The sequence below is a fragment of the Cheilinus undulatus genome, linkage group 1, assembly GCF_018320785.1.
Source record: "Cheilinus undulatus linkage group 1, ASM1832078v1, whole genome shotgun sequence".
Classification (NCBI taxonomy): domain Eukaryota; kingdom Metazoa; phylum Chordata; class Actinopteri; order Labriformes; family Labridae; genus Cheilinus; species Cheilinus undulatus.
In genome coordinates, this window is record NC_054865.1 from 33,072,925 (window position 1) to 33,100,737 (window position 27,813).

Sequence of the window (27,813 nt, forward strand, 5' to 3'; positions counted from 1 at the left end):
ATTCAATTATTTCCAGCATTTTAAATTAGCTGCCATAACAAGAGGCAGAGCAGCAGCGAGTGTAAAGGGAAGCTGTGTGTGCTCAGGCCTTCTGGAGCTGAATTTCTTCCTGTGGAGGCAGACAAACAACATTTATTATTCCCTTATAAATACAACATAAAAATATAATTGGTTAGAGGAAACAAGTGTAACCATAATAAAAGCATAAGTGCTCCCAAATACTCTTTTGGTTAATTAAGAATAAAAATGAAGAAGGTAATGAAAATACAATTTTATCATCTTAATGTTTAAAAGACACACCTCTCAGCTCCAGCAGGACGTCTCCCTCGTATCGAGCCAGTCCGACAGCATGTCTCTGCTCACTGTCCAGCTCTTCCCACTGCTCCTCGGTGACAGCCCAGGCCTGCTCAGCACTCAGCCAGGACAGCTGAAGAGCACTGAACACCACCTTTCAGACACACACGCAACAAATACAGACTTAATATGCAGGGCACTGTGAAATGAAGAACTCTGTGTGAGGAGAAGATATGCCGTTCTGACACTTTTTGAAGAACTTTGGAGTTATTTCAAGTTGCCAAAATGTGTACAAGAAAATAACACACTACACCAGCATTTATGGTTACTGGCTCGATCCCTCTCCACTTATAAAATTCTATATTTATTTTACTGGGACTCCTTATTCTTACTGCACATGTATTTGTATTTTTAAATGTTTAAAAACTAATCTTTGTAGTCTTCCCTTAATTTGTTCACATTTCATAGCCTTGTTTAACATTTTGTTACTGTTTTTACTATGTGCTGTTTTTACAATGTGGTATTTAATTGGTCTCATTCGCCTTTTCTTTTATTCATATTTATTACAATAAAACAAACAAAACAATTTCTATCCATCATAAAATCTCTCTTTTTGAATGAAAAGGAACAGAAAAAAGAACAATCTTATACCATCTACCCCACTTTAACTAAATACTAAACAACAAAGTATATACACTATATTGCCAAAAGTATTCACTCACCCATCCAAATAATTGAAATTAGGTGTTCCAATCACTTCCATGGCCACAGGTGTATAAAATCAAGCACCTAGGCATGCAGACTGTTTCTACAAACATTTGTGACAGAATGGGTCGCTCTCAGGAGCTCAGTGAATTCCAGCGTGGTACTGTGATAGGATGCCACCTGTGCAACAAGTCCAGTCATGAAATTTCCTCGCTCCTAAATATTCCACAGTCAATTGTCAGTAGTATTATAACAAAGTGGAAGCGATTGGGAACAACAGCAACTCAGCCACAAAGCGGTAGGCCACAAAAAAAGACGGAGCGAGGTCAGCTGATGCTGAGGTGCATAGTGTGCAGAGATTCATTCTGCAGACATTCACTACAGACCTCCAAACTTCATGTGGCCTTCAGATTAGCTCTTCCTGTTCCAACATGACTGTGCACCAGTGCACAAAGCAAGGTCCATAAAGACATGGATGAGAGAGTTTGGTGTGGATGAACTTGACTGGCCTGCACAGAGTCCTGACCTCAACCCAATAAAACACCTTTGGGATGAAGTGGAGTGGAGACTGAGAACCAGGCCTTCTCATTCAACATCAATGTGTGACCTCACAAATGTGCTTCTGGAAGAATGGTCAAAAAGTCCCATAAACACACTCCTAAACCTTGTGGAAAGCCTTCCCGGAAGAGTTGAAGCTGTTATAGCTGCAAAGGGTGGACTGACGTATTAAACCCAATGGATTAAGAATGGGATGTCACTTAAGTTCATATCCGAGTCAAGGCAGGTGAACAAATACTTTTGGCAATATAGTGTACATACACTGTAAAACTAAACAAGTTGAAACTGCTCAAAATTTTTGCTGAAACTGATTACGTCAAAGTTTTTAAGACACAGACATACATTTTTTGAATAATCATTATTTTTACATTTATGTTGGGTTTAATTGACTTTTAAAGGTTCAAATGCACTGTGAAAAGTTTACAATACTTAAAAATCCTTTTCAACTCAAAACAACATGTTTAAGTACTTCTCATAAAGTTACGTGGTCTTCATGCAATTTTCCCTCATTTCTACCACATATGTTAATCTTGAACATAAATGCCACAAAGGCAGACCAACTTAAGAGAGTACAAGGGACAATACCTGGTAAGTGTACACTGAACCAGGGAGTCCTTTTTCAACGGTTCAGTACATCGTCCGTTTTATATTATAGTTGCTCCCTACAGATGGGAATTTTCTAACTGAGTAACTTCACTCATGGTGCAAAAGTGTCTAATACCCAAAGGCAAAACTCTGCAGATTAAGGCATGATTGTCAAATAATTTGATTAAAATGACAAAAAACCACTGTGACTGATTAATGTTTACTTAAAACTAAAAATTTGTTCAATCGATGCAGAAAACTAGAGCTGAAAGCAGTGTTAATTTTATTGACTAAAACTATGACTAAAAATGTTCAATGACAGCCTTTTTTTTCCATGACAAAAACTAGACTAAGATTAAAAAAAATAGATCTGTGATGACTAAAAAGGACAAAAACTAGTTCAGTTTTCGTCAAGATGACTAAACAAGACTAAAATGTAATGCAGTTTTCATATAAGACATTCAAAATCTGGGATATTTCTCCACTGTGGGTAAATCTGTCAAAGCACATGTATCTGTATCTATTCTGCCTCTTAGCTGTAAAAAGCAGGGAACCCAGGTTTGGCAGAGTACATAGAACACACTACCATGATCTGGTACCAGATTTAGGCAAGAAAATAAATGCTTGGACTATAGCAAAGACTAAACTGTGAGGACTTTTTATGGACTAAAACTAGACTAAAATGTTTAGAGTTTTTGTCTACTAAAACTAAAAAGGGTAGAAATGACTAAAATGTGACTAAAACTAAAAGACGTTTTCATTTAAAGACTAAAACTAAGACTAAAATAAAAAATAGCTGCCAAAAAATAACACTGGCTGAAAGAGCTCTTTTGGATTTTTAGGTTATCACAACTCATTTTTTTAACAAACTTCAACTGTTCAGTCTTACAGTGTACCTGATACAAAAATATAATAAACTGAACAAGCTGCAGGCTTAAATAGCTGCTCAAATCCTGATAACAGCTCATAAGTTACAAAATCAAGGTCAAGTCACCATGACTCAAAACAAAAAACGATCTTGTTCACCATATGCTCAACATACTGGCTTTAATAGTTCTTTTTAAAACAATATCTGACGTAGACTCTTCGGTTTCTCTGTCAATATTGTTCCATGGACTGATTCCTTATACAGAAACACAACTTTCCATCAATTTAGTTCTGAATCTTATCTCTTTTGAATTTCTTTTTTTTTTTTTCAAATCTTTGTTGGCTGGCAACAATTTCTTGTGAGCTTCTTACATCATTGGCAGAAAACTGATCAACTATTTCATGAATTAATCAGTTGTATCTGAATAAATAATGCCAAGCCTAATAACAGTCTTGATCTTTTAGATTTAAAAAAAAAAATTATTATCATCTTTGCTCTTGTTTGAGTTTTTTTTTAGTATTCCATTCAATGCTGTCCATTTCTGCATTTGTTTCATTGTTGAGCTCTTTGTGCTGCAGGCTGGTGTGTATAAAAGGAGAATTTTAAATTGTGTTTAGTTGATTTTACCTGAAGACATTGAGTGCTAGTCCTATTATACCTAATTTTTGCAGAAGTTATCAATGGCATTACAGTTCCTTTTCTTTGTTTTTGAATCTAACCAAGGTTTTTTTTTTCCTCAATAAGACCCTTTGCTTTTTAACACCTTCAGAGTAGTTGAGTGTCATTGTGATCAAAATTAAATATAAAATGTCTATTTAAGCTGTTGTCATCAGACCCTGGTTTTATTGTTCTATAAATCCACATCTCTTTAACAGTATGTACTAAAATAATTCTCTTTATCCTTACTTTAAAATCAATCAAGTCTAATTCCCATAAAACAAGATATGCTAATGTAAGCTGATTTGAATCAATATATCATGAAATCTGTCATTCCATAAAGATCTAGGCTAGCTAACAATGTCCATGTTTCAACATAACAGTTTAAATCCTCCCAACATTCTGTTATGCCTGCCTATTCTGTTTCTGATCATGAAATGATGTGGAAGCTAGATAATTTACTTAATAAACTGTAAAGAGCATCTCGCATATCGTGGTACTTATAGTGCCTATTTTCCATTCCCCTACAGTCTGACAAATAATAATAAAAAAGCCATTCATTTTAATAATAGCTTAACAGTAGTTGAAGTATTCTTGTAAGGAAGTCCATGTAAGAGTAAGCCACTGATACCTAAACTGACAAACTGGACTCCACATGTCATCTCTTAAAAGAGCCTATTTATTTCTTTAACACTCTACAACACTCACAGAACAATTCAATACTTCAAATTCAACTAAACAGACGTTTTTCTTTGCTGCATGCATGGGTTGTTCAACAACCAAACTTTACTCTGTAGTTTACTCTGAATAAATTAATTCAGAATCTTTGGGTGAAACTCACTGCCATCTTTTTCTTAGACATCAGGGCAATGGCTTCGGGTGTTATTCCCTCCACTTGTTCCTGTACCAGAGCTGACAGCACCATGTCCTCCAGGCCCACTGGACAGAGACACAGACACTGCAGTCAGATAATTAATGTTTCTCATATCATATCAGAGGGAAAGTTTCCCCTAACATCCACACCCCCAGGGATATATCTAATTGTAGACATCCATCCAAAACCTGTCACTGCCTCCCCCCACTGTGCAAAAACAATCTGGGAAAAAGTTGATCAAAAACTCATACCCCGAGGGATACTATGTTCTACTGCACCTGCCAGTGTCCCGATTTCAGTGAAAACTTCTGGTCCCCAAGCACTGACTGGACCAAAGGCCTCTGGTCTGGACAAACGGCTTGTCAACATCTCCATCTGCTGCTCTGTGCATGGCAGGGACACCTCCCGCAGGAACACGGCTGCTATGCTGTTGTTTGAGGAGAAAGAGTCAGGACTTAATCCTCCTCTGGGATATGCAAAATGTTTTCATGAAGTTTATGCAACTGGGAGATGTGCCTGCCTCCTGTCAGTAGGCATCTATTATCTCTTATATTACAGTTAGTCTGAAGCCACTGCAAGTATGTTGCTGCATGACTGGATCAACTACAGTTTTTTTAGTGCTAGTTAATTCTCCTTTATGTAGGTTTACAATATATTTACTAGACAGCACATACATTAGAACTATTTGGAAAGTAAAAATCCATCTTTGTCAATATTTTCTTTTGTTTTGGTGCTATTTTCTTGAATTTTATAAATGTCACAATTCATGGAACGATTGCAAACCTTCAGATATGTAGGTAGGTAGACATGTAACAAGGTTGTTAAGGTAAAAAGGCTATTAGGTTGGTAGGTAAGGAGGGGAAGGTTGGTTGGTAAATTGGTCCATAGAATAGGTAGGATGTTGGGTAGGTAAAGTCTGTAAGGGCAAAGGGTAAGGCACGCAGGTCAGAAAGATAGGTAAGGTAATGTAACATAACGTAATGTAACGTAACGGGAAAGACGAGTTAAGGTAAGGTGAGGAAAGGCAAGTTAAGCTAGGGTATGTATGTCATTTGGACAAAAAAAAAAAGGCCCCAGAGTTGGGGATTCTGCTTGTGGCTCTGCTCCTATTGTGGTAGTGTGTGCATTCTAATGACCAAAACATCAAACATGCCAGAAATCCATCCAACCAGTCGAGAGAAGCTGGTCAGGCTGTGGTCAAACAACGTGTCTGTACACTCACTGTACAATCATGCTAAAAGTCACCCTGACTTGCAAGTGGGTTGTGTGACTCAAAATGCATGTCTGAATCAGCTGAAAATTGCACAGTGTATGCCCAGCTTAGGGGTAGGTGGGTAAGGTTAGGGAAGGAAGGTACTTTGGGGTTAGGTTCAGTGTTGTCAGGTTAGGCTAGGTAAAGTAAGCTAAGGTAGCTCGGTAGGTAAATAAGTAATGTAATGTAAGGTATGGTAAGGTAGGTGCGTTGGTAAGTATGATAGGCAGGTATGAATTTGACTGACCTGAGGTTGTAGCCACTGAGTCTTTTGATCTCTGATGGATACAGACCACAGATCAGATGGCCAAATATTGCCAGATCGACCGCTGTTAACTGTTCCACTTTCACTTTACGCTTCCTCATCACACCCAAAATCACCGCTCTCATCTGAAAAAACAAACAGAAACACTAAACAAGCACTAATACACCTGTAAGATATCAGTCTAAATTGTTTCATTGACATTTGCTTTAATATATGAAAAAAAAAAACAATCTGAAGTTTACTTTTTTAGGGCTCCAGTCAGTCAGTATCCCTAGATGAGCCAGCACACTAGGATCAGTAAGATTGGTGTCCTGAAGTTCTCTTTCTCCCATCTCTGTCACCACCGAGCCCAGAGCCAGCACCTGATCTGCTCTCAGTTCTTTCACTGGACTATAAAACTGGATTGAAAGAAGAAGCAGACCATGTTTCAACCACAGACAACAGCAATGTTAAAAACAATTCATGTTTTAGTCAGTCAGCCAGGGCACTCCTTGTCTATTTTTCTCATCTTCAATCTTTAATCTTACATTTTAACAGCTGGAAATAACAGAAACTCTCCAACAATCCCATTAAAAACATGAGAGATACAGGTACAAATCACCCTTTTAAGCATTGTTCTTTCTTGCAAGCAGTTACCAACCTGCCTGAGCTTCCCCCACAGTGCTCGCCGCTGCTCAGAGTTCAATGAAGCATCCTGTGCAAATACTTCAACACACTGTTCAAGATCCTCCTGTGACATGCGACTGAGCTGTGTGGACGTCCACGCTGAAGGAAATGTCCCCCTGATGTCTGCACAGCTTGGAACTGGCACTGCATGAAGAGAGGCCAGTGAATTCCAACACACAAAGACACAATTTAAACCAACACTTATCTGCTGTGTAGGTCACGAGGAGTGGTGCACTAACAGTAGTCACTGGCATGTTGAGGTAAAATGTCTTAGACACAGTATAAGAGCAGCACTAGACCTTTTGCTCTCCTACTCCGTGCTTTAACAATCCCTCGAATAAGACTCTGAGTCTGTCTTCTGTGGCGATGTTTGTCCATACACCGAGTAACGCAGACTCCACCGACTGTGCTGTCCTCCCAGAGACTTTGACCCACCAGGACCTGCTCCACTGTGTCTTTATTTAACACTGGCTGTGCAGGAGAAAAGACTTATTATAAATGCATATTAAAGAAGAACAGTTAAAGTGCAATAATATTGATTATTTGAATAGGTTAACAATTGTTGAAGCTCACCAGTGGGATAGAGTTAATTTGCTTGGTTGAAAGAGAAAACACCAGCCTGCCCAAGTGCTCAACATCGCTGACCTGCCATTTGGAAGGTTCCCTGTCAAACAAACAGACATAATTCACCGTAACTAGTGTGCACTCCAAACATTACAAAAATGATATACTAGTTTGTTTGTTTTTTAAAAATTTATTAGTTGTTGTTTTTGCCCTTATTAAAAGAGACAGGACAGTGGAAAGAGCTGGAAACAGGGATGAGAGAGGGGAATGACATGCAGTGACAGAGCCAAGGGCTGGACCTGGACTTAGGCTGCACCGAACACAGATGTGACCTAACCACTAGTCCATCTACGGCGCTTGATATACTAGTTTGATGCTAATGCTAACAGCAGATACTCCCAAAGTTGCTGAAGTACGTCTGCTATTGCGCGCCATCATTACGCTTGCTCCAGTTTGTCATAGTTGTCCCTTTATGACACATAACAACAGGGTTGCTGTTTTTTTAGAGCTTGACAGACTTTTTCGTTGTAGCACTGACTTCCTCTCTTACTTTTCTATTTGGTTAGTTTACATTTGTGACTTTGCATGTGCAGAGCACTCTCTGCTCTCTTTGGTTAACTTTACTGACATGCGGGAACAATTAGCAGAAGGCAGAAAGAAAAATCTAATATGCTTTCACTCAGGAGCAGTTAGATGCACAGACATGGCCTTGATTGTTGTTTCTTATGACACTAAATGGGATAAAAAGATGATTTTCAGGGCTAAAGAGTCCCAAAACCCTACAACTGTCGGAATCGGCTTTAATAGTATTTAAATGATTAGTCTGCCCTCATCTTATGTAAACTGTACTACTTTGGTATTGTTTGCCATCCATCAATGGATCAAAATTCGATCCCATCCATTTGGGTTATAATTTCAATACCTACAAATATTATGGTGTTTAACATGGCCTAAGCTCCCTTTAATAAGAAAACTTAAGAATGCTACATTTCGTCAAATGACCATAAACAGTCAAGAAACAATCTCCAGTGCTGAATAGATGAGCCCAATGCACAATTGCATAAAAATCAAAGTCTCTCAAATGTCCACTGGAGAGCTGAAAAACTTAACTGGCTTGGTGGATAAGCTCCATCAATGTTTAAAGCAGAAAAAAGAATAACATCCTGGTCCAAAGAAAGTTTTGGTCTCTATAGACAATTTAATTTTTGATTAAAGCTGTGCCTTGTTTATAACTAGTTTAAATGAGAGTTTAGCAGAGTCAGCAATGACCAGCATCCATGGGCTTCTGAACTTCTCTTTAGAAACCAGTGGGTGATGTTACTGAGACTGCATCCATGTTTTATTATGTAAACATGGCATTTCTCACACTACAAACACTGCAAGAATAATCACTTGTTTCTTTTATTTTGCATGGTTACTTGGTTTTTTCTTCTGTTAAATGCAATGCAATAATTGCAACAGAGTATTGAAATGTATTCCTTGCAGAATTTTCCACTGATTTGTTAGAACTACATTTCTATTTCCCGTGTCTGCAGTTTTATCACTAATTGCATTAAACTGATTGCTTTTAATATGCCTCTCTACTATTCTGTATTTTGAATGAATCAATAAATCATCATTCATTGAAAATACTTGACATATTTTATGCCTGAGTGTGATAATGTGATGTTCTGCACATCGGATACGATCATTTACCCGAGTAGGTCTTTCTGAGTGAGCAGGGTACTAATATCTCTCAGGGCCTCTTTGGGAAGACAGAAACTTCTCATTTCTTCTAGCCGCAGAGACAGAGCTCGTCTGTCCACCAGAGCCAAACTGTCTCGGTCCAAGAAAGGCAGCAAAGGCCCCAGGACGTCCAGTGTGGTGCCATCAATCTCCTCTTCAGCCTGAGAAGAACCCAGCAGACCAGCACACACAGTCAGTGACCCTGGATTATGAGGATTTCACATAAATGTGAGTTCACTTTTTTGGAAGCTGTTGAGAGGATGAGGCAGGATATGTGCTGAATTTTCCATCAGTTGACTCTTGGCTGTGCTAGCTTAAAGACCAAAGAAGTTTGCTCTTTTTGTCCTATTAAATTGCTCATATAAATCAAATACACGGCTCACTAATACTGACGCAAGGCATGATTTATTCTGTGTAGAAATAGCATCTCTTGGCTCCAGTGTGCTCTTAAAGCTCTTTGTGCCAGTTCAATTACACATCGGTTAATTTGGGATAGCCGTGTCTCTCAGTAACCCGATCAGATTCTCTACCTTAATCATAAAGTAATGCATCATTCCTGCACATGAAAGAGGGATATGCACTCCATTTAGTACTTGCACGGTTCATGTAAGTGTTTTACCAGCTCAGAGACAGCTCTCTCTGCTAAATTCGTCTGCTTGTAATGAGGAAGTCTGAGGAAGTCAGCAAAGTTTGCCTGAATGTGGCTGAGGATGGCTCTGAATGAGACATTAGATAAGGTCTCTAACATCGTCACTCTGGGGAAAAAAGAAAAGAAGAGCCGTAAATCTTTGAATTGACAGGAAATAATATAAAAAAAGAAAAAAAACAATATTCTTATTAGGAGATACTTAACGGTAAAGTTGCAGCAAACCCAGAGCTTAGAAAGTTGAGGTCCAGTTCAGGATAATTCCTCAGTTCTTCTACAATACATTTCCGCTGGTAACACAGCCAAAACACATCTGAATTTGTTAGTATTCAACAAGCATTTTCATTTGTTTAAGACAGATAACAGAGAAATGAATCATTGCTGCACATCAGCTACTGTTATGTGTTTTAATGGAGTATTTGTTACCCACCAGAGCAGGTCTCATAGATCCAGGGAGCTCAGTGATAAATTGAAGCAGCTCTGCAAAATATGTACTGTTGCGCCTCAGAAAGTCACAACTCATTCCACTGGCGATATGACCCAGATTTCTGTGTGCAAAAGAAATGTCCTTTTCTTTATTGTTTGCTCAGCGTTTTGGATTACAAACCTGGTATTACTTGATCTGTAATTTTGTGCATTTTAATTTAGTTTTTTAAATTCTAATTTTAATATTGACTTATGGTTTAAATTATGAGAATGTCCAGGAGCAATGCATCCAACTCACCTCACAAACTTTCTGGAAATGTTTTTAAATTCTTGGACCTTTCTGAATAGAAGCTGAGCCTGTCCAGAGAAAAAGAACGTCAGAATTTTTACCCTGTTTGCCTCACAGTGAATAACACTTCAAAATGTAAATAAAAGGATTAAATCATATCTGCTATACAAGATCAACCCCTAATTTTAGACCCTAAAATCGTATAAACTCAGTCTGATTCTAAGACTGTTTCTATACTCTCCTGAAAATTGATAAAATGCATTGTTGCTAATAAAGTTGGCAAAGGTTACTTAAATATCTACAGACAAACCAACTGCTATGGTCCAATAATCACTGTAGTCTTCATAGTTTAGACTTTTTCATGTTTAGTATAGGGTGAGCAGGCCACCAAATAAGCATATTTTTCCAACATGCACATACAAACACCTGTTTTTGAGCGAGCCTTCTGTTCAACCTATTGACTATTAATGTTATAATGCATTATGCTTTGCTGAGTCATTGCCTCTAAAACTGCTGCAAAATAAAATAAATCTACAGCTGTTTTATTTTTTCTATTTATAAAGGACACAACAACAAACCTCTCATAAATCTAAGTTGTTTGAAGGTTTAAAGATGTTTGAAGCTTAAATGTGAATAGGTGGAAAATCACTTGAAGATATCCGGACCAGCCCTTTGGTCAAAAGCATTTTCAAAGAGCTTTGAATGTGGTTATTTTTGCTGACATTTTGCTGTATGCCACCCTGGATATACACGGTTTATAGATGACTGATATTTTCTTTGACACCCACGCTTTTGAAGATTCACATTTCATAAGAACTAACCCTTTATAATGTGAACACAGTTAAACTAAATTGAATTTGTATCCAACCCCTCCCTATGAAAGTGTCCTGACACCTCCTTAAAGAAGTTTTAAGCAGCTATGAAAACAACGGATGCAAGACTGATGCTTTTTTTTTGACTCACAAGCGCAAACAAAACATCATCACAATGACTCGTTATTTCTAATTGTTAGTGCCTGAAACTACTTGACAAGACAGGTGTTATTTTGTGGAATAGCAGTTTTTGCCAACAATTTTTTTTAATAGTTTAATCAACTTCATCGTTAAGAGACAGCGGGATAAGACTGTTGTCAAGAAAACTGAAAATAGCTTACAGCAGCTTTAATTAACACTTTTGCTTACAGGAATTGATCTCACTTTTACAAGTTTAACTCCAGCAACATAATTCAAAGTAACCAGACTCCTCAAACATTCTGCTGTTGGCTAAAGGGATCAATGCTCTCGTGTAAAAAAAGCGAAGATAAACCAAGGATAGGTGTTTGGAGAAAAAATATGCTATCAAAGTCAACAAGCAGTCTTTCACAGCATTTGGGATACATTTATTCCAGATTCATCTCATACAAAGTGAAATATTTCAAGACTTTGTCTTAATTTTGATGATTACACCTTACCCACAGAAAATCAAAATTCACTATCTCAAATTATTAGAATATAATAAAACATCAGACCAAAAAAAAAATAGATTTATGACACAGAAATGTTGCACTTCTGGAAAATTATGCTATTTAATGCTCAGTAACTGCACTCAGTAATTGGTTGGAGCACCTATTGCACAAATGACTGCGTCTAGGAGATGTGGCATGGAGCCAATCAGTCTGTGGCACTGCTGGGGTGTTATGATGCCCAGGTTGTTCTGATAGCAGCCTTCAGCTCATCTGTAATGTTGAGTCTGGTGTCCCTCATCTTCCTCTTAATAACACCCCAAAGATTCTCTATGGGGTTCAGGTCAAGCTCAAGCAGTGTAACACCATGACCAGTTTCTGGTAGTTTTGGCTTCACTGTGGGCAGCTGCCAAGTCTTATTGGAATGGATATCAGAATCTCTATAAATCTTCTGAGCAGATAGAAGCATGAAGTGCTCTCAAATCTCCCACTAGACAACTGACAGCGTTGACTCTGGACTTGATAAAGCACAGTGGACCAACAGCAGCAGATGACATGGCACCTCAAACCATCACAGCCTCAGCTTGGCCTTTCACCTGCTACAGTCTGGACCTCTGCTAGCCTCAGCTTGGCCTTCCGCCTGCTATAGTCTAGACCTCTGCTAGCCTCAGCCTGGCCTTCCACCTGCTCCAGCTTGGGCCTCTGCTGCAGCCTGAACCTCTGCTAACTAGCTGGATGGTGCTACTACTCCAACATTATCCAGCGTGCTCCTGCAGGTGACTTTTCATCTCCCTAATCTCTAGTCCCCTATTTCTAAAATTGACTGGATTCTGGATTCAGGCAACCAATGCAGACATCCTTACTTTATCAGAAACCTGGCTAAGTAATGCAGTTTCTGACAAGGACATTGCTATTGATGGGAATAATGTCTTCCAGAGTGTTCGCCCTCGAAAAAGTGGAGGAGTGGCTATATATGTGAAAAAACAAATTTCATGTTACCCAGTTATCCTCACTATCCATTACCAAACAATTTGAACTCCTTGCCCTGAAGTTAGAGTTCTCCCATGGCCAATCTCTCACAATTATAGGTTGTCATAGATGTCCCTCTGCCTCCCCCAAAGCCCTCGCCTCTCTTGAATCTTGACTGGGTTTAATTCCAGTGAGCTTCTTTTGGTTGGTGATTTAAATCTTGACTGGTTGACTGCCTCTGATGATCTTAAAGTTGTCTATGACTCACTAAATTTGATCAATTTCTCAACTCTGCCCAATACTAAAAACCCATCAAAATCCTCCTTACTTGACAATCTTAACAAACGCTCCTCACAAGCACACGGATACAGCTGTGTTTGCCAACAACCTCAGTGATCATTGTACCATTGCATCTATAAGAAACTCCAAGCTTCCAAAGTCAAGGCCCAATATTATATGCAAAAAAAGATGTTAAAAAGTTTTGCATCTCAACTTTTATGCACAACCTAGCTGCCTTTAAGTGGAGTAGAGTTGCTCTATTTGATGATGTAGAGTTGGCTCTGGAATATTTTTGTGATGGATTCCAACGTATAGTCAATAAACATGCTCCTTTTTGAAAATTTAGGGTGAGGGGCCAAAATAATCCCTGGCTTCCTCTGAAACTGGAAACCTCCTCAAAGAGAGAGACATTACTTGGACCAGGGCTTGGAAAACAAAGACAGAGTTAGAAGATTTCACCAGCTTAGAAATAAATGTACTTCCCTTATTAAGAGTGCTAAGTCTGACTTTTACTTGAATGAATCCATAAAAATATAAATGACCCCCCAAAATTTTGGAAAGTTATAAAATCTTCTTCAAATCATGTGACAACTAATGACTTGCCAAGTTCTTTAATTACTCAATCTGGTACACTGTATGATAAGACAGCTATATTAAATTGTTTAATGATCATTTTATTTCTGCTGGATCCTTGTTTGAGTTGCTAAACCCTGAACTGACAAATGCTGGTCTGGCTAGTGTTAACCCCCTCGACACTCCAGGCTGTGAGTGGACCAATCATTTTTCCGATTGAGTTTTCGTCTGTATCTGTCTCTGAGGTAAACAATGCACTAAAGAGGCTGGACACAAGTAAAGCAGCAGGACCTGATAAAATTGAACCCCTTTTCTTAAAGTTGTCCTCTGATTTTATTGCTGAGGCTCTCTCACATATTTTTAACCTGAGTCTTACCAGCAATAAAATTCCTCAAATCTGGAGGTCGGCCTTTGTTCTCCCCCTGTTAAAAGCGGGTGAACCCACAAATGTAAACAACTATAGACCAATTTCTAACTTGTGTATTTTAGCTAAATTGTTTGAGAGGATCATCAGTGACCAGCTAAAGGATTTTTTTTAATCAAATAATATTCTATCTCCATTCCAATCTGGTTTTAGAAAACAGCACAGCACTGTTACAGCTGCGCTGAAGGTCCCAAATGATTTAATTGAGGCTCTGGAGAGCCAAAAATATTGTATCGCTCTTTTTATTGATTTGTCAAAAGCATTTGACACAGTAGACCATAGCCTGCTGATACAAGCCCTACATCACATTGGCTTATCTAAACATGCAGCTGTCTGGTTTGCCAACTACCTATCCAATAGAACACAATGTGTTCAGGTGGCTGGAACTACCTCTTCTTTTCTGGACATTACCAAAGGAGTGCCCCAAGGTTCAGTGCTAGGACCCATTTTATTTTCAATCTACATAAACAATCTCTGTAACAACTTGTCAAATGCAATGTATCATTTCTATGCAGACGACACAATTATTTATTGCTGTTCAACCTCACTCACTCAGGCTTTTGAGGTTTTACAAGTTGCTTTTAATGTTATGCAGTCTTGTTTATATGATCTTAAATTGGTTTTAAACACAGATAAAACCAAGCTCATGGTTTTCTCTGATACAAAGGTGCTTCCACAGAACATTACATATATTACAACATCTAAAGGAAAACCTATAGAACAGGTACAAGTACTTGAGTTTTATCCTACATCAGTTCCTTTTATTAAAAGCACAATAATCTTGTCACTAAACTTCAGGTGAAGCTTGGGTTCTATTTCAGAACCTGCTTCTCTCTCGGGGTCAGAGAGAAATTAGTGACAGCAACCTTATCGCCCATTCTTGACTATGGGGATGTGCTTTATTTAAGTGCATCATCCAAATGTCTCCAGTCCTTGGACACAGTTTTTCATTTGGCACTGAGATTTGTCACTGGCTGCAGTCGTCTCACCCACCATTGTGATTTGTATATGAAATTAAACTGGCCTTCTCTGAGGACTCGCAGATACGCACATTGGTTGACCCTAATTCATAAGGCTCTTTTAGGCTTGATTCCCCCTTATTTGTGCGCTTTATTGCAGAAAACAAGCAGTTGCTATGCCTTGCGCTCTTGCACTACACTTGTTTTATCTGTTCCTCGGGTAGGGACTGAATTTGGTAAAAGAGCTTCCAGCTTTGCTGCCCCCTCTGCGTGGAATACTCTACAGACTGAACTGAAACTCTGAAGTTATTCCACTTGGAGCCTTCTGTTCTATCCTGAGGGACAGACAGCATGAGACCATTGAACAGTGCCTGTGTTTTTAAATCTTAAATTGTTGTTTGTTGTTGTGTTATAGCTTCCACGCTTCTTATTGAAAACACTATTGCACCTCTAAAATTATATGTTTTAATCTATGCTGTCACTATGTAACTGTTCTTATGACATGTGCTGCTGACCTCTTGGCTAGGTCATTCTTGTGAAAGAGATCCTGATCTCAATGGATTTTTATGTGGTTAAATAAAGGTTTAAATTAAAAAAAGGCTCAGGAAACCTTTGCAAATTTGACTTTTATGCAGATATTTGATTATTTTGAGAGCATGGATTTCTGGTTTTCATGAGCTGAAAGCTGCAATTATCAAGATTAAAACACAAAAGTCTTGAAATATTTCACTTTATATGAGATGATCTATAATTTATGTAACTTTAGCTTTTGAAGGAGCTCACGAGAAAAAATAAACTTCTACATGATATTCTAATATTTTGAGATACACCTGTAAATGTGTTTAAGTAATTTGAGTTGTTGTTTGTATGTTATGTACCTAAACCTTTTGTTGTGTTTTGTTTTGATTTATTTAGATGCAGTTTCATGTGTGTTTGTAAGCAAATGTGAAATATTAAGTTGCTGAAAAGCAATAATAAAATATTTTGACAAAAAAATGGCCAGACTCCACCAAGAATGCACTTTTCATTGCATACCCAGGACATTACTCAACCAACGAACACATAGTACATACTGTATGTGCGCAGTGAGATACTATTTCAGGTCAAGCAACTTGAATGAACAAGGTTAATTACTCCTGAAACTATCATCTATGAAAGAAATTTTATTACACAAATTAAAGAGATTGAAGACAATAGTTGTATTAAACTTCGGGGTTATTTCAATATAATATAGAGGGTCTAATGGTCTGTGTCACAACTAAAAAGGGCAGTCTTTAAGAATTTGACTGAGGTCCTGTAAGGACAAGAACAAGGGCTGAAATACACTCTTGGCTGTGACAAAATCCCTTAAAGGTAGCCATTATTAATTTATGCGACACTCCTCCACACCATTGTACTACATCCAAACTAATTAGCCTGATGGTGGCTGATGCATATGGAGTATTAATATCCTGAAAGGCTCATGTGAAGCATGTCCAATGAGTTACAGATTAATGGGAGCAGTAGCTGGTGACATTTTCTTCCCTAGTCAGAGAACTGCAGACCTATTGTTGTCATATCAATGCAATGTTAAACATCAAACACAAAGGTAGGCTGAGGTAAAGTGAGCACCTGCTGTGGTGACCAGAGCATGTCTCTGTACAGGCTGATGTCTCTCAGGATTGTTTCTCCTTTTATGGTTTCAGTCAGCTTCTTCAGAGGGACAAATGGTGATAAACAGTTCACCTGCTGAGTGATGTTCTCAAAGTCTCTCTGTAAGGCCCACTGACACAAAACAAAAAGCAACAGTAAATTAACACTTGGAAGTCTTTAAAAGGCCTTCAAGAACAAACAAAGCAGGTGTTTCAAGTGTGAATTAAAAGCCAGAGAGGCATCTTCATATATATCTTAAAGCGGTTATTTGATTTCTTAAACAATCTGTAACAATAAAATGAATTTGTCAAAAATGTATCCACCTTCATTTTCTGATTATTCAACATATGGCAACAATTTAAGCCCCAACTGACTAATATGTGAGAAAAATAATCATATTAGTACTGAGGGCAGATAATAGCACCATCACCTCCAGCACTGCATTGTATATCATGGCTCTGTGACCAGGCTTAAGCTCATTCAGTAGCATTTTCAAACACTGGCAGTGTGCAGCCTGGCTGATCTCAGCCCACTGGAGGTCTCTGAGCACAGCAGGGGAGAGACCACAGAGTAAAGGCTTCAGCCTGCAGAGCTTTTCCACTGTGAGCTGGCAAAGAGAGAAAACAAGGAGATGAAAGTGCAGTTGGTTGAAATCCAACAAATTAAATTAAAAAACATCTACTTACAGGGATGTCCTTTGAAATCTTGGCTAAGATTTGAAAAGCCTGGAGGAAGAATTAAAAAGTTAAGAGGGGTTGCACTAAAACAACTACACAAGTGTTTCCTTTTTGGAGGGGTTGAGGTTGCACATTTCAACAGCTTTTAAGCCCTTTTTTCCTCTACAAAACAAGCCGCTGAATAATTGAATATCCTCAATGCAAAATAGCCAGCTTCTTTCTTTTAAACAAGGGTGATGCATACAACTTTTATTATCCTGGAGAAATGATGAAAGATTGCCTTGACATTTATTCATGAAAAACTGTTTTAAACAACAAAATCCCCAAAATGTAGAACAAAATCTCCACTGACCTGTGCAGGTGAGTATCTGTGTATTCCTGGCTGTGAGAAGATTTCCATGAGTTGTTGTGATGGGAGTGACTGTAGGAAAGAAGCCCCTAACTGAGGCAACAGGCCACTGAGTGCTGACAGCTCTGGAGGAGCCAAGCTGCTGATATTCATGTTCTCAAAGGTTTGTATCAACCAGGCAGACAGCTGATGACGAAATACAGTTAAACAGAGAGTCAGACTACAATACAACTGAGTAAAGAGTTTCTGTAGAGTATGTTTCCTACCCTGCCGCTGGGACTGATGAACCCTTTACACATGCACTGAGCCAGCTGCTGCCAGAGTGTTGAGGACACAGGTGAGTCCTGAAGAAATGAAGACAGGTCCTCTGGATCCATGTAGCATATAAGAACTCCTAATCTGCAAAAAGACAATGTCTGTCTCTTTTCTTTTTACCTCAGCCAAAGAGGTTATGTGATCAGGAGGGTTTGTTAGTTTGTTACTTTGTTAGTTTGTTAGCAACATAAATCAAAAAGTTATGGACAGATTTCGATGAAATTTTCAGGAAATGTCAGAAATGGCATAAGGAAGAACTAAGTAGATTTTGGGAGTGGTCCGGATCACCGTCTGGATCCAGGAATTTTTTAAAGGATTCTGTACTATTGGGTGATAGGGCTAATGACAGAGGTCTGCGCTCTCAGAGTGCTTTTCTAGTTTTAAACATGTTTTAGGTAGTTTTGGTCTCTGTAGCTGAGCACACCTCATAAATACTGTACCTTTAGATGTTTCAATCTTGCCAGCCAGCAATATCATAGATACAGAGGTGGAAAAAGTACATGATTATTGTACTCAAGTAAAAGTACAGTCACTTTGGTTAAAATTTTCTTGAGGAGAAGTAAAATAACCCATCTATGAATCTACTCAAGTAAAAGTTATAAGTATTCCATTTAAAGCTGAAATTCAGCGTACTGAGTAGCTACTGAAGAGTTAGACAGGAAAATATGATCTTTCCTTATTGGCAAGAATAACAAGAGAATAGATCTCCAACCAGGTAGTTCAGGTAAAGTCACACCTCTATCATAAAGTAAAATACACAGCAAAATTTACAGTGTTAAGCTAAAATAGATTTACGTGTAACAGTTTAGAAGTGTCCATATTGACCTACCCCTCATACAGATTAAGTACACCTTTAAAAGCATATAAAACATATTTTACAGTATTACAGAGCTGTAGTAACTCTTGAAAATCGGTTGCAACATTGGTGTCCTCTAGCAAGACAATGCATACTGATGAGGAAATATGCACTAAACACTAAAGACAAATTCACTTAGAATGGAGTAGCAATTACACTTTTGGATCAGAATCAGCTTGAAATGTTTAACCCTGAGATATGAACACTCCAGTTTTTGCTGCTAACAGCTGTTTTGGGATGTGATGTAGAAACATTCTCTCTATGTGCTACTGAACAGTACAAGAGTGTTGTACTCGAGTAAAAGTACAATTACTCCTGTTGAAATGTACTTAAGTAAATACAGTAAAATAGACTAAGAACAAATTAACAGTGAAACTTGTACATTAAATATAGGATTGTTCTTCACACCTTACTATATGATCACTTGTAAGATTCTTCTTGCTAAAAAGCGTCCGGAGCACATGGCGGCCCCTTACACCATCCAGACCGCTGTTGCCAAGTAACTCTATGAGAGGAGTTAGCTAAAGGGGGCATAGAAAAAGACAAAACAGACAACTTTAAATAGTTGTTTCACACACTATTTTGATCCAAAAGTCTTACATGAGAAACAGAATCTGTGGAATGCATCTGCAGTGATGCAATCCTGTCTTTCATCTGTGGTTGTCTGCAAACAATTTGAATTCCTTTATCTTTTTCTCCATATACCATACTTTATTCTTTTCCTTGAGGAAATTCCCTAACATGAAGTCTATGCCACAAATCCCAAATTGTTAACTGCTGGCTACACCAGAAGTGCCAAAAACCGCTGTCCACTTTCAGTGGCTATGCTATAATCAGATGGGTTCTGACACTGCAAATTATGGGATTAAAAAACTGTGAGGTGATGATTTTGGTAGAAGTGGGAGCACTTTCCCTCCAGTTTAACTGTGTTAATGTCTGGTGACCAAGGCCATAGCACATAATTAACATATCTCTATCCTCATTAAACAATTTATGGTCTGTTTTTCCACTAATTTATCTAGATTTTCCCTAAAACACATCATCAGTCCGTACTGTGTAAAAAAATAAATAAAAATAAACTCCACTCAATGTCTTGGCTAAGTACTTGACCCTGTCTGAGATCTATTTGTCAAAGAGACACTACTGCAGACTTTTAGAAAAACAAAATGGCCTCTAACCTGTTGTGAGGTCAGCTGTTGAAAATGACTGACTGGAAGGTAGGGCAGGAGTGGAAGGATAGAAGTGAGGAAGTATGGTGGCCATGTAGGGACATCACCCACCACACTGGACTGCAGAAGTCTTTTCACAAAAGCCTTTTTCTGCAGGGACTTCATTCCTGAGCTGTGGTCACGAATGGCTGTCAGCCTAAAGAGAAACACAGAAGCTGTAAAAGCTGTTTGCATCAGTGTAAGAAATAAAAATCTGAAGATGATTGTTTCCTCACTCACACAGTGTCGTTGACTATCAGGGAGGCTGGGAAGCTCATGATGTCAGAAACAGACATGAAGGGAATGAACTGAGACAGGTCCACAAACAGCTCCGGGGTCACTCGTGGGAACTTGTGGATGAAAGCGGCAGTCATTGTTTCCATGGCCTGCAGCTCTTTTTGAGAGGCCTGACAGAGAAAACAAAGAGAGGGACAGAAATTGATGTGCATTTAATTTGGCCCTCTTTAACTATGCATCCTGGGCCATTTATTCAAGGAAATAGATACAGCTAAAGAGAGTATACAGTAATAGAGAAGAACCATACATCAGCAAAAGGGATGAGGGAAATTATCTACACAATAAGACATGCCTCTGAAAGTATATCCAATGTTTTTAGGGAGTTTAAGAACAAACCTGGCCTGTTTCAACTTGCAACTGGTCCCAACTTTGATGCATGTGAGAGAGGAATCTCTTTACAGCATCTTTTTCTGCAGACATCACAAGAGTGCGAATGCTGTCTCTTGGCATTTGGAGGTACTCCTGGTGAGATTACACATACACCTTCTTATAAAGTTCAATATAAATGTGTAGCTGTGATTATTATGGCTGAGAAGACAGATACCTGGAGTAGAACCCTGAGAGCAGATGAGTTGTCATTTTGCTGAATGAGGTCCCACAGGACAGGCTGATGAAAGGGCAGAAAAAAAAATCAGTTATTCAGTCTCCAGTCTAGTGTATGTGTGTTTGTGTCAGCAGGCTATCTTACACTAAAGCAGCTCAGCAGATCCTCCTTCAGAGTGGCATTCTGCTCTCTACGAAGGAACACTCCAACAGTGTGCAGGACGCTCATGGATGCTTGTGGCTGCAGCTCAGCCCAGGATGTGTTGTCAAGGAGACTGGAGAGGAGGATGGCCTGACTCAAACCTTGCCTCGCTTCTCTTTCCCCCTCATCCAGTCCAGAAGAGAGGCCTACCATGAAGTCTAGGACTCGAAACACATACCCCAGCGCCAACAAAAACCCCTGGCGCTCCCCTCCCTGGACCTCACATACGCTCAGTTTGTGCAGAACGTCAACCAGCAGCGGGGCCGGGTCCATGCACAGCTGGGATGTGTCAAACTCATAGCGTGCAGGGAGCATGTCGAAAAACCTTTGCAGGAAGCACTTTTTTTCCTCCTGTTCTGCCTGCAGGTCAGCACAAAGTTCAGAAAACTGGGGCACTGATCTTAACAACTTACTGTAGAGTGTGACATTTAGACAAATATGTTCTCTCAGTCCATGTGTCTGCCTACAACTCTCAAGGAGGGTGAAGTTGGTGAAATCATGCACATCCCAATCCCTGTACTGACAAGACTCCTCAACAGTGTCTGCATGGGTTAAGTTGTGTAGTTTGGAGCAGTATGCCGCGGCCCAGCTGCCCTCTGGTAAGGACTCGGGGGAATCTCTTCCGCACAGAGCAGCGATCAAGACAGAGTTGTTGGGCAGGAAGCAGTTTCTGAAAGCCTGCGCAGTGAGCATCCTGCTGCCCAGCTGAGACAGACAGCTCTCCTCCAGTCCTGGGTTTGATGTGGTCTCATCTGTCAGCCGCACACACAGGTCGTCTATACTTGTCTGGTTGAAAAAATGGTAGTCCTTTGTCAACACAGCCTGCAAAAAGTAAAATTGAAATCAAAAGCGATAAAAAGAAGGCACATGGTCTTGTAAGTAATGCAAAATTTCATCAACAGATTTCATTTGAACCTCTGGCCATGAATTGGGTAATGATCTATTTTTCTTACTCAATTCCACTTCAGAGACTTAAGTATGGTCAGTGACTGCAGATAAAGGTATAGACCATACATTTCTACTTCCCCCTATGGTAGAAATTTAAAACCAAAACACCCCTGTAATAACCTTGCAAAGCAGATGGATTCACTCGTTCCCGTGTTTCTCACCGGAGAATCCATCTTGCAAAGCTCCCATCTAACATATTGGGCCCGGTTAGAAAGTGACAGGACCAATCAGCGTCAAGGGGCAGTACTTTCAGGTGCGACAGAATCGTGTCATAAGCAAGCAGCGACAGGAGGCTGGTGCAATTATGCCAGAAGAGATTAGCATGGATGCTGCTAAAGCACCAGTTTTATCAGAACTTGACATGCTGTTGACACTCAACTTTATGTTGCCGTGTCTCCTGATGACACAGGGCTACTTGATGCCCTTTTTAACTGTATTTAAATCATGGATGACAGAGAACTTTTTACAGCTCAACCAGGACAAAACTCAGGTTTTAGTCACTGGTACAGAGGACAAAACGAGAAACTGGTCAGCAAACTCAAAGCATTATCTTTTAATCCGTGTGGGCAGGCTAAAAAATTAGGTGTTTTATTTGATTCAGATTATAGATTATTGTAACGCTCTTCTTTCTGGTCTCCCTAAGAAGAACATTTTACAGCTCCAGCTCCTCCAGAACTCAGCTGCTGACAAAGACCAGAAAGAGAGATTACATTACACCGATTTTAAGGTCTCTGCATTGGCTACCCGTCTCTTTTAGAATAGATTTTAAGGTTCTTTTACTGGTTTTTAAAGCTCTTAATGGTCTTGCCCCTTCTTTTTTATCTGATTTGCTTTTACCCTATGAACCCAGTAGAGCCATCAGGTCTTCAAGAAGTTCACTGTTAATAGTACCTCAAGTTAAAACTTAGGGTGCAGCATCTTTTTTATTACTACGGCGCCGTCTGTGGAACAGCTTACCTGAAAATCTTAGGGCAGCGCCTAATGTTAATGTTTTTAAAAGCAAACTCCAGACCTACCTTTAAAGCCTGGCTTTAACCTAAATTTAATGTATTTTTTTAATCTGTTTGAATAATTTAGGTTTTATCTTTTTCTGTTTTAGCTTCAGAATGATCTTTAAGTATTTTATCCTCTTGTTTTATCATGTTTCACGAAGCCCTTTTAAAGTGTTTTATTTTCTTATTTGGGCATATTGCCCTGAGTAACCTTTTAGTGTTTTTATTCTTATTAAAGTATCCTTTTATTTTATTTTAATTTATTAAAATGTATTTCTATTTCATTTGATGATATTTTATTCTACACTTTAACCTAACCTCCAGTGTTTACTCATTTTAAACCTTTAAGATGGCATTTCCACGGTACGTATTGGTACATGAGTTTCCTGTTCTTAAAGTGTCTTTTATTTATGATGTATTTTGCCAGTATGGATTGCAGTGTTGGTGGGTTAGAGGGTTGGGTGGAGTGGGTTTGGGTATTATTTCCTTTAATCTCCTTTTATTTATTTGCCTGTTTGTAAAGCACTTTGTGATACATTGTCTTGTATAAAAAGTGCTATTTAAATAAAGTTTGATTGATTGATTGATTTCTTCGTTAAAAGAATAACAAAGAACAGCAATGAGTTGTTTTCTTTTCTGAGACGAAAAAGGTCGTGCACTGACATGCCTACAGTCACCATGGTTCGCGTTATGCAGTTCTCTATAGAGTTTATTCCTTGATAGTGGCACACCTCGGTATCGGCGACGCCATCGCATGTTTTGTTGCTCTGATTGGCCTGTAAAGATGTGACAGACAGAACGTCCATCCAATTACCCTCCAAGTTTTTTTCAAAGGCTCTGCCCTTTCCCAAACACTGGCTGTGGAAAGTTTTCCAGATGGATGTGTGAAACACATCCATCTGACGTGTCAGGTTACCCCTGTAATGGATGCTGACAGGGACTGGCTTGTGGAACTGTGGTAGTGACATTCATCCTACACATCAAAGTTTAATTTAGATCAGCAGAACAGATTTTTGTGTCCGTCACAGTTTTGAAAAGTTCATTGAGCACAAAAACTGTTCGGCAGGAGCTTCACTGAATGGCTTACAACGGCCAAGCAGCTCCATGCAAGCCTCACATCACCAAGTCTATTGCCAAGTGTTGGATGGCGAGGTATAGAACACCCTAAAACAAAGCTATGGCTCCAACTTTGTGGCAAGAATTTTGGAAAGGCCTTTTTTCTATTCCTGTGCACAAAGCAAGGACTGTAAAGACATGGCGTGTTGAGTTCAGTGTGGAAGAACTTGACTGGCCACAACCCAAACGCTGTTGGGATGAACTGGAACAGAGATTGGGACCCTGGTATTCCCTTTCAACATCATCGCCTGACATCATAAATAATCAAAAGAATGAATGAGCACTCCAAAAAACACTCCAAAAACACGGAAAGCCTTTCAAGAAGATTGGAAGCTGTTAAAGCTACAAAGGAGGACTAACTCCATATTAAAGTTCATGTATTTGAATACAATATTATCACAGTGCCTGTTGGAGTAATGGTCAAAATACTTTTGTCCATAATCTGCTTTTAACAAAAAAACTGTAGATCCTTTTTCATTACTGAGTTACCCCTCAGTGTTTTTAAACTCATGTAGCAATGAATCACATCACAACCAGACATAAATGTTTCATTTTGACATAAGTGAAGACCAGAGAGTGCTGTCACATATAGTGCAGTTCCATGCCATGACATGAGAGTGCATATGCATGCATCTACATAAGTGTGCAGCTGCTAAAAACTGAGGTCGTATTTATAAACATGCACTCAATACACCCCACCACCTTCATGATAGTATTTAAAGCAACACTGGCCTATTTCTAAATACCCCAGGATAGAGTATTGCCATGTTACTGCCCATTCTTAAAGGGGAGTTGCAAATTTTGACTGCCTCTCAGGCAGTTGTTTTCTTCTTCAATGCACTCTATAGTACCAGTTCCCAAGTACCATTCCGAGAGTGCTTATTGTATTTTTTCTTTCCTTTTTTTTTTGTTTTGCTTCAATTTTGCACTCTTTGAAATAGTTATTTTACTGCTAAGATCACAGTTGATGATTGCTTCAGTGGTATGATGATTAACCAGAAAGCACTTGACTTCTTTATCTAACTGGTTTTGGTATTAAATCTTTTCTGATGTCAGTACTGGAATAATTCCACCACAGATATGGTGAAATAACCCCCCAGAGTTCTCATTTAGCAGATGTTTACCTGCTGTGCTTTCTGCAGCCAGAAAGAGGAGTTGGCACACACTGTGTTGTTGAATTCTTGAGCGAAGAACTCACTGCAGACATGAACCCAAAGAAAGTCCTCCTCAGCAGCCGACAGGTACCAAGCCGCATCAGAGCATGTGGCGTGCAGGTCTAGCCCCATCTGAGCCACCGCAGAGCTAACCGAGCCATTCTCCCCTTCAAACAGCTTACAGTAGAGAAACACAGTAAAGTTGGAGACTCCTGTCAAGCCTGGGATAGATTCATTACATGCCGCCTCTAGGATTTCCAAAGAGGTGGAGTACTCCAGGTCTTTGTGCTGGTAGTTGCTCTCTCTTGTTCTCCCATTCTTTCTGTCTTGAGGGTGTTTTTGTTTGTTGATTTTTCTTGAAGATGGGGCTGGTTTTGGAGATGAGCGTGCTCTTTTTTGTCCTGATCCTGGTTCATCTTCATCACTGGAGGGGCAGGATAGGAATGGGAGAGAGCTTGGGAGACCCTGGGACCCAACACCAAGGGCTTCTGTGTTCCATGTTACATTGTGTCTTATACCCCTTTGTTGGCATGAAAAAAAAAGAAACAATAAAAGTGATAAGAATGTATGATAGCCATCTATAAAATATGCTGACTGGCTAAAATTATCTTACCATAGGATCAGCTGCCTCAGGTCACCTTAAAAAAGACAAATACATGCCAACATTAACAAGAAATCAAAGTGAACGATTGTGGAAAAAGCTCCTGGAAGCTTCTGCACTCTGTGCCTGATGTAACATTTCAACCCAGCTAACAATGACCAGCTTATAATGTTACCAACATCAATGAGAGGATAAAGAGATTAACCAAGCTAACAACAGCTGCTTTCACCAGCCAGGATGATTATAAGAGATTGTAAAGCAGTGTCAGTCACTGTCAGGCTCTTAATTGTTTCTTTCGGGTGAAACCAGGGACAAACTTAGGTTCACAGGAGTTTTTTTTTCCTTAGTGTATTATCAAAATATAATGTAAGCAACTCAAAATACATGTTTCAGCCATGACACTTGAAATAACAATGCTTTGGCTCTTTGTCTTAATTATTTAATTATTTTATGTCAAACTGTATGAAAGCATTTTAACATTTCCGTATAAAAACATTGTTTGCTGTCTGGTTTTCTGTTTAATTAGCAGAGTTTAGCTCCTTTTTTGTATGTGAGACCAGCTGCTCCTCATACTCACCAATTGAGCACTGACCCTGAACGTTGGGCTGTGGCACATCCACCAGACTGCTGACATCATCAAGCAGCGCCATGGTAGCTTGTGAAACTTTTCTCCTCAGGTTATCATAAACAGAACTCCCCACCCTGTGCAGGAGGCCCCTCCTCAGCCCATCCAAACTCTGCACCAGAGCTAGGTTTTTCTGTGCCAGATGCCCCCCTCGATCTCCTCCCCCTGAACGTGACAACGCCTGCAGGAGGAAACTTTGCATAGAGTCTGGATCATCCTCTGTGGCCACTGAATCTTCAAAAGATGCATTTCCAAACCAAGCATCCTTCCTCAGGGCCTCAGGGGGCAAACTAAAGGGCTTAAATCGTCCAAATGCACTCGAGCTCTTACTGTGATCAGCACCCTCACCTATTGGGTGTAAACTGACCACAGGCTTCCAGTGGCGTGTTTCTAAGAAACGCAGCAACTGCTGAAGCCAGCTCACGCTGAAGGCACAGTCACTGCGGCCCTTCAGAGCACAGATGAAGCCCTGCAGGCCAGCGCTAGCCTGGCCGTAGGTCCCGCTAACTAGTGCCTGGAGAGCAGCTTCCAGCACAGCACTCACTGTCCTCCAGTTCTGAGATAGGTAAGTGAGGAGAGGCCTGTAGGGCTGACGCTCTGACAAAGTGATCAGACTCTGCAGCAGCCCCAGCAGCCAGTCCCAGTGAGGGCTGCCCCGCAGGGACAAAAACCAGTCCTGAACCCTAACACTAGGTCGGGGTGGCACCCGGCCATTCCACTGGTTCATTGCAGCGCTCCCCTCAGACTGCAGAAAGAAATGCAGCACCTTCTCCCACAGCTGCTCCTCATCTGTCTCTGTGGGTGCTTCCTCCAGCTCAGCACCCATCTCTTGGAGATACAGAGAGATGTTGTAGAGGAAGCCAGACAGACGGTGCCTGTCTATTGGTTTGTTTAATGACGGCAGTTTCTTGCTGGGAAATATTGTTTTCAGGCTCCCCATGATATTCCTCATCCAAGGGTGCACAGACTGGTCTTTGTTTGTTTCTGTAGGAGCTTTCTGAGGACTCCAACCACCTCCTGAGCTCCATTTTGAAATAATCTCCCTCAGAATGGCATCTCTCTGCTCCTCTTTACTTCCTCCTGAAAGAGTCAGATTAGGGAAAGCTTGAGCCAGCAATACAACTGAACACATGTAGAAATCACCATAAAATTGTAGTTAGTGTAAGAGTTTGGAGTAGCACTCACCTGTCTTTTCAGACGATCCTTGTCCAAGTAAAACTGCACAAACTATGATGCTTGTGATTCGTAGAGTAGCCATCTGGGGCCATTTCTCTGCCAT

General features: G+C 39.7%; 1 protein-coding gene across 1 annotated transcript; it reads right to left on the minus strand.

The window, feature by feature from the left end:
* Nucleotides 1-20: 20 nt before the first annotated feature.
* LOC121504031 (stereocilin-like) lies at nucleotides 21-27,813 on the minus strand. The gene is made up of 29 exons (XM_041778667.1): nucleotides 27,720-27,813; nucleotides 26,487-27,614; nucleotides 25,922-25,946; nucleotides 25,279-25,828; nucleotides 21,042-21,920; nucleotides 20,898-20,960; nucleotides 20,690-20,815; nucleotides 20,297-20,463; nucleotides 20,027-20,213; nucleotides 19,257-19,369; nucleotides 17,944-18,076; nucleotides 17,681-17,863; nucleotides 17,338-17,376; nucleotides 17,057-17,258; nucleotides 16,631-16,767; nucleotides 10,384-10,442; nucleotides 10,090-10,207; nucleotides 9,867-9,949; nucleotides 9,634-9,768; nucleotides 8,984-9,184; nucleotides 7,298-7,388; nucleotides 7,024-7,195; nucleotides 6,699-6,868; nucleotides 6,301-6,456; nucleotides 6,041-6,183; nucleotides 4,820-4,968; nucleotides 4,509-4,606; nucleotides 301-448; nucleotides 21-109 (listed from the first exon to the last, which is right to left on the minus strand). The coding sequence occupies exons 1-29, from the start codon at nucleotides 27,811-27,813 to the stop codon at nucleotides 21-23; spliced, it is 5,838 nt and encodes a 1,945-aa protein (XP_041634601.1).

Bases quoted from the DNA above. Each gene is read 5' to 3' on its own strand.
- LOC121504031 (XM_041778667.1), bottom strand. From the start codon at position 27,813: ATGGCAGAGAAATGGCCCCAGATGGCTACTCTACGAATCACAAGCATC. The intron at 16,768-17,056 runs GTACTAATATGA...CCTTACAGAGAG, and splicing joins GGTGCTATTATCTGCCCTCA to ACTTTGAGAACATCACTCAG. The intron at 10,443-16,630 runs GTGCTCACTTTA...TTCTCTGGACAG, and splicing joins TGCTCTGGTCACCACAGCAG to GCTCAGCTTCTATTCAGAAA.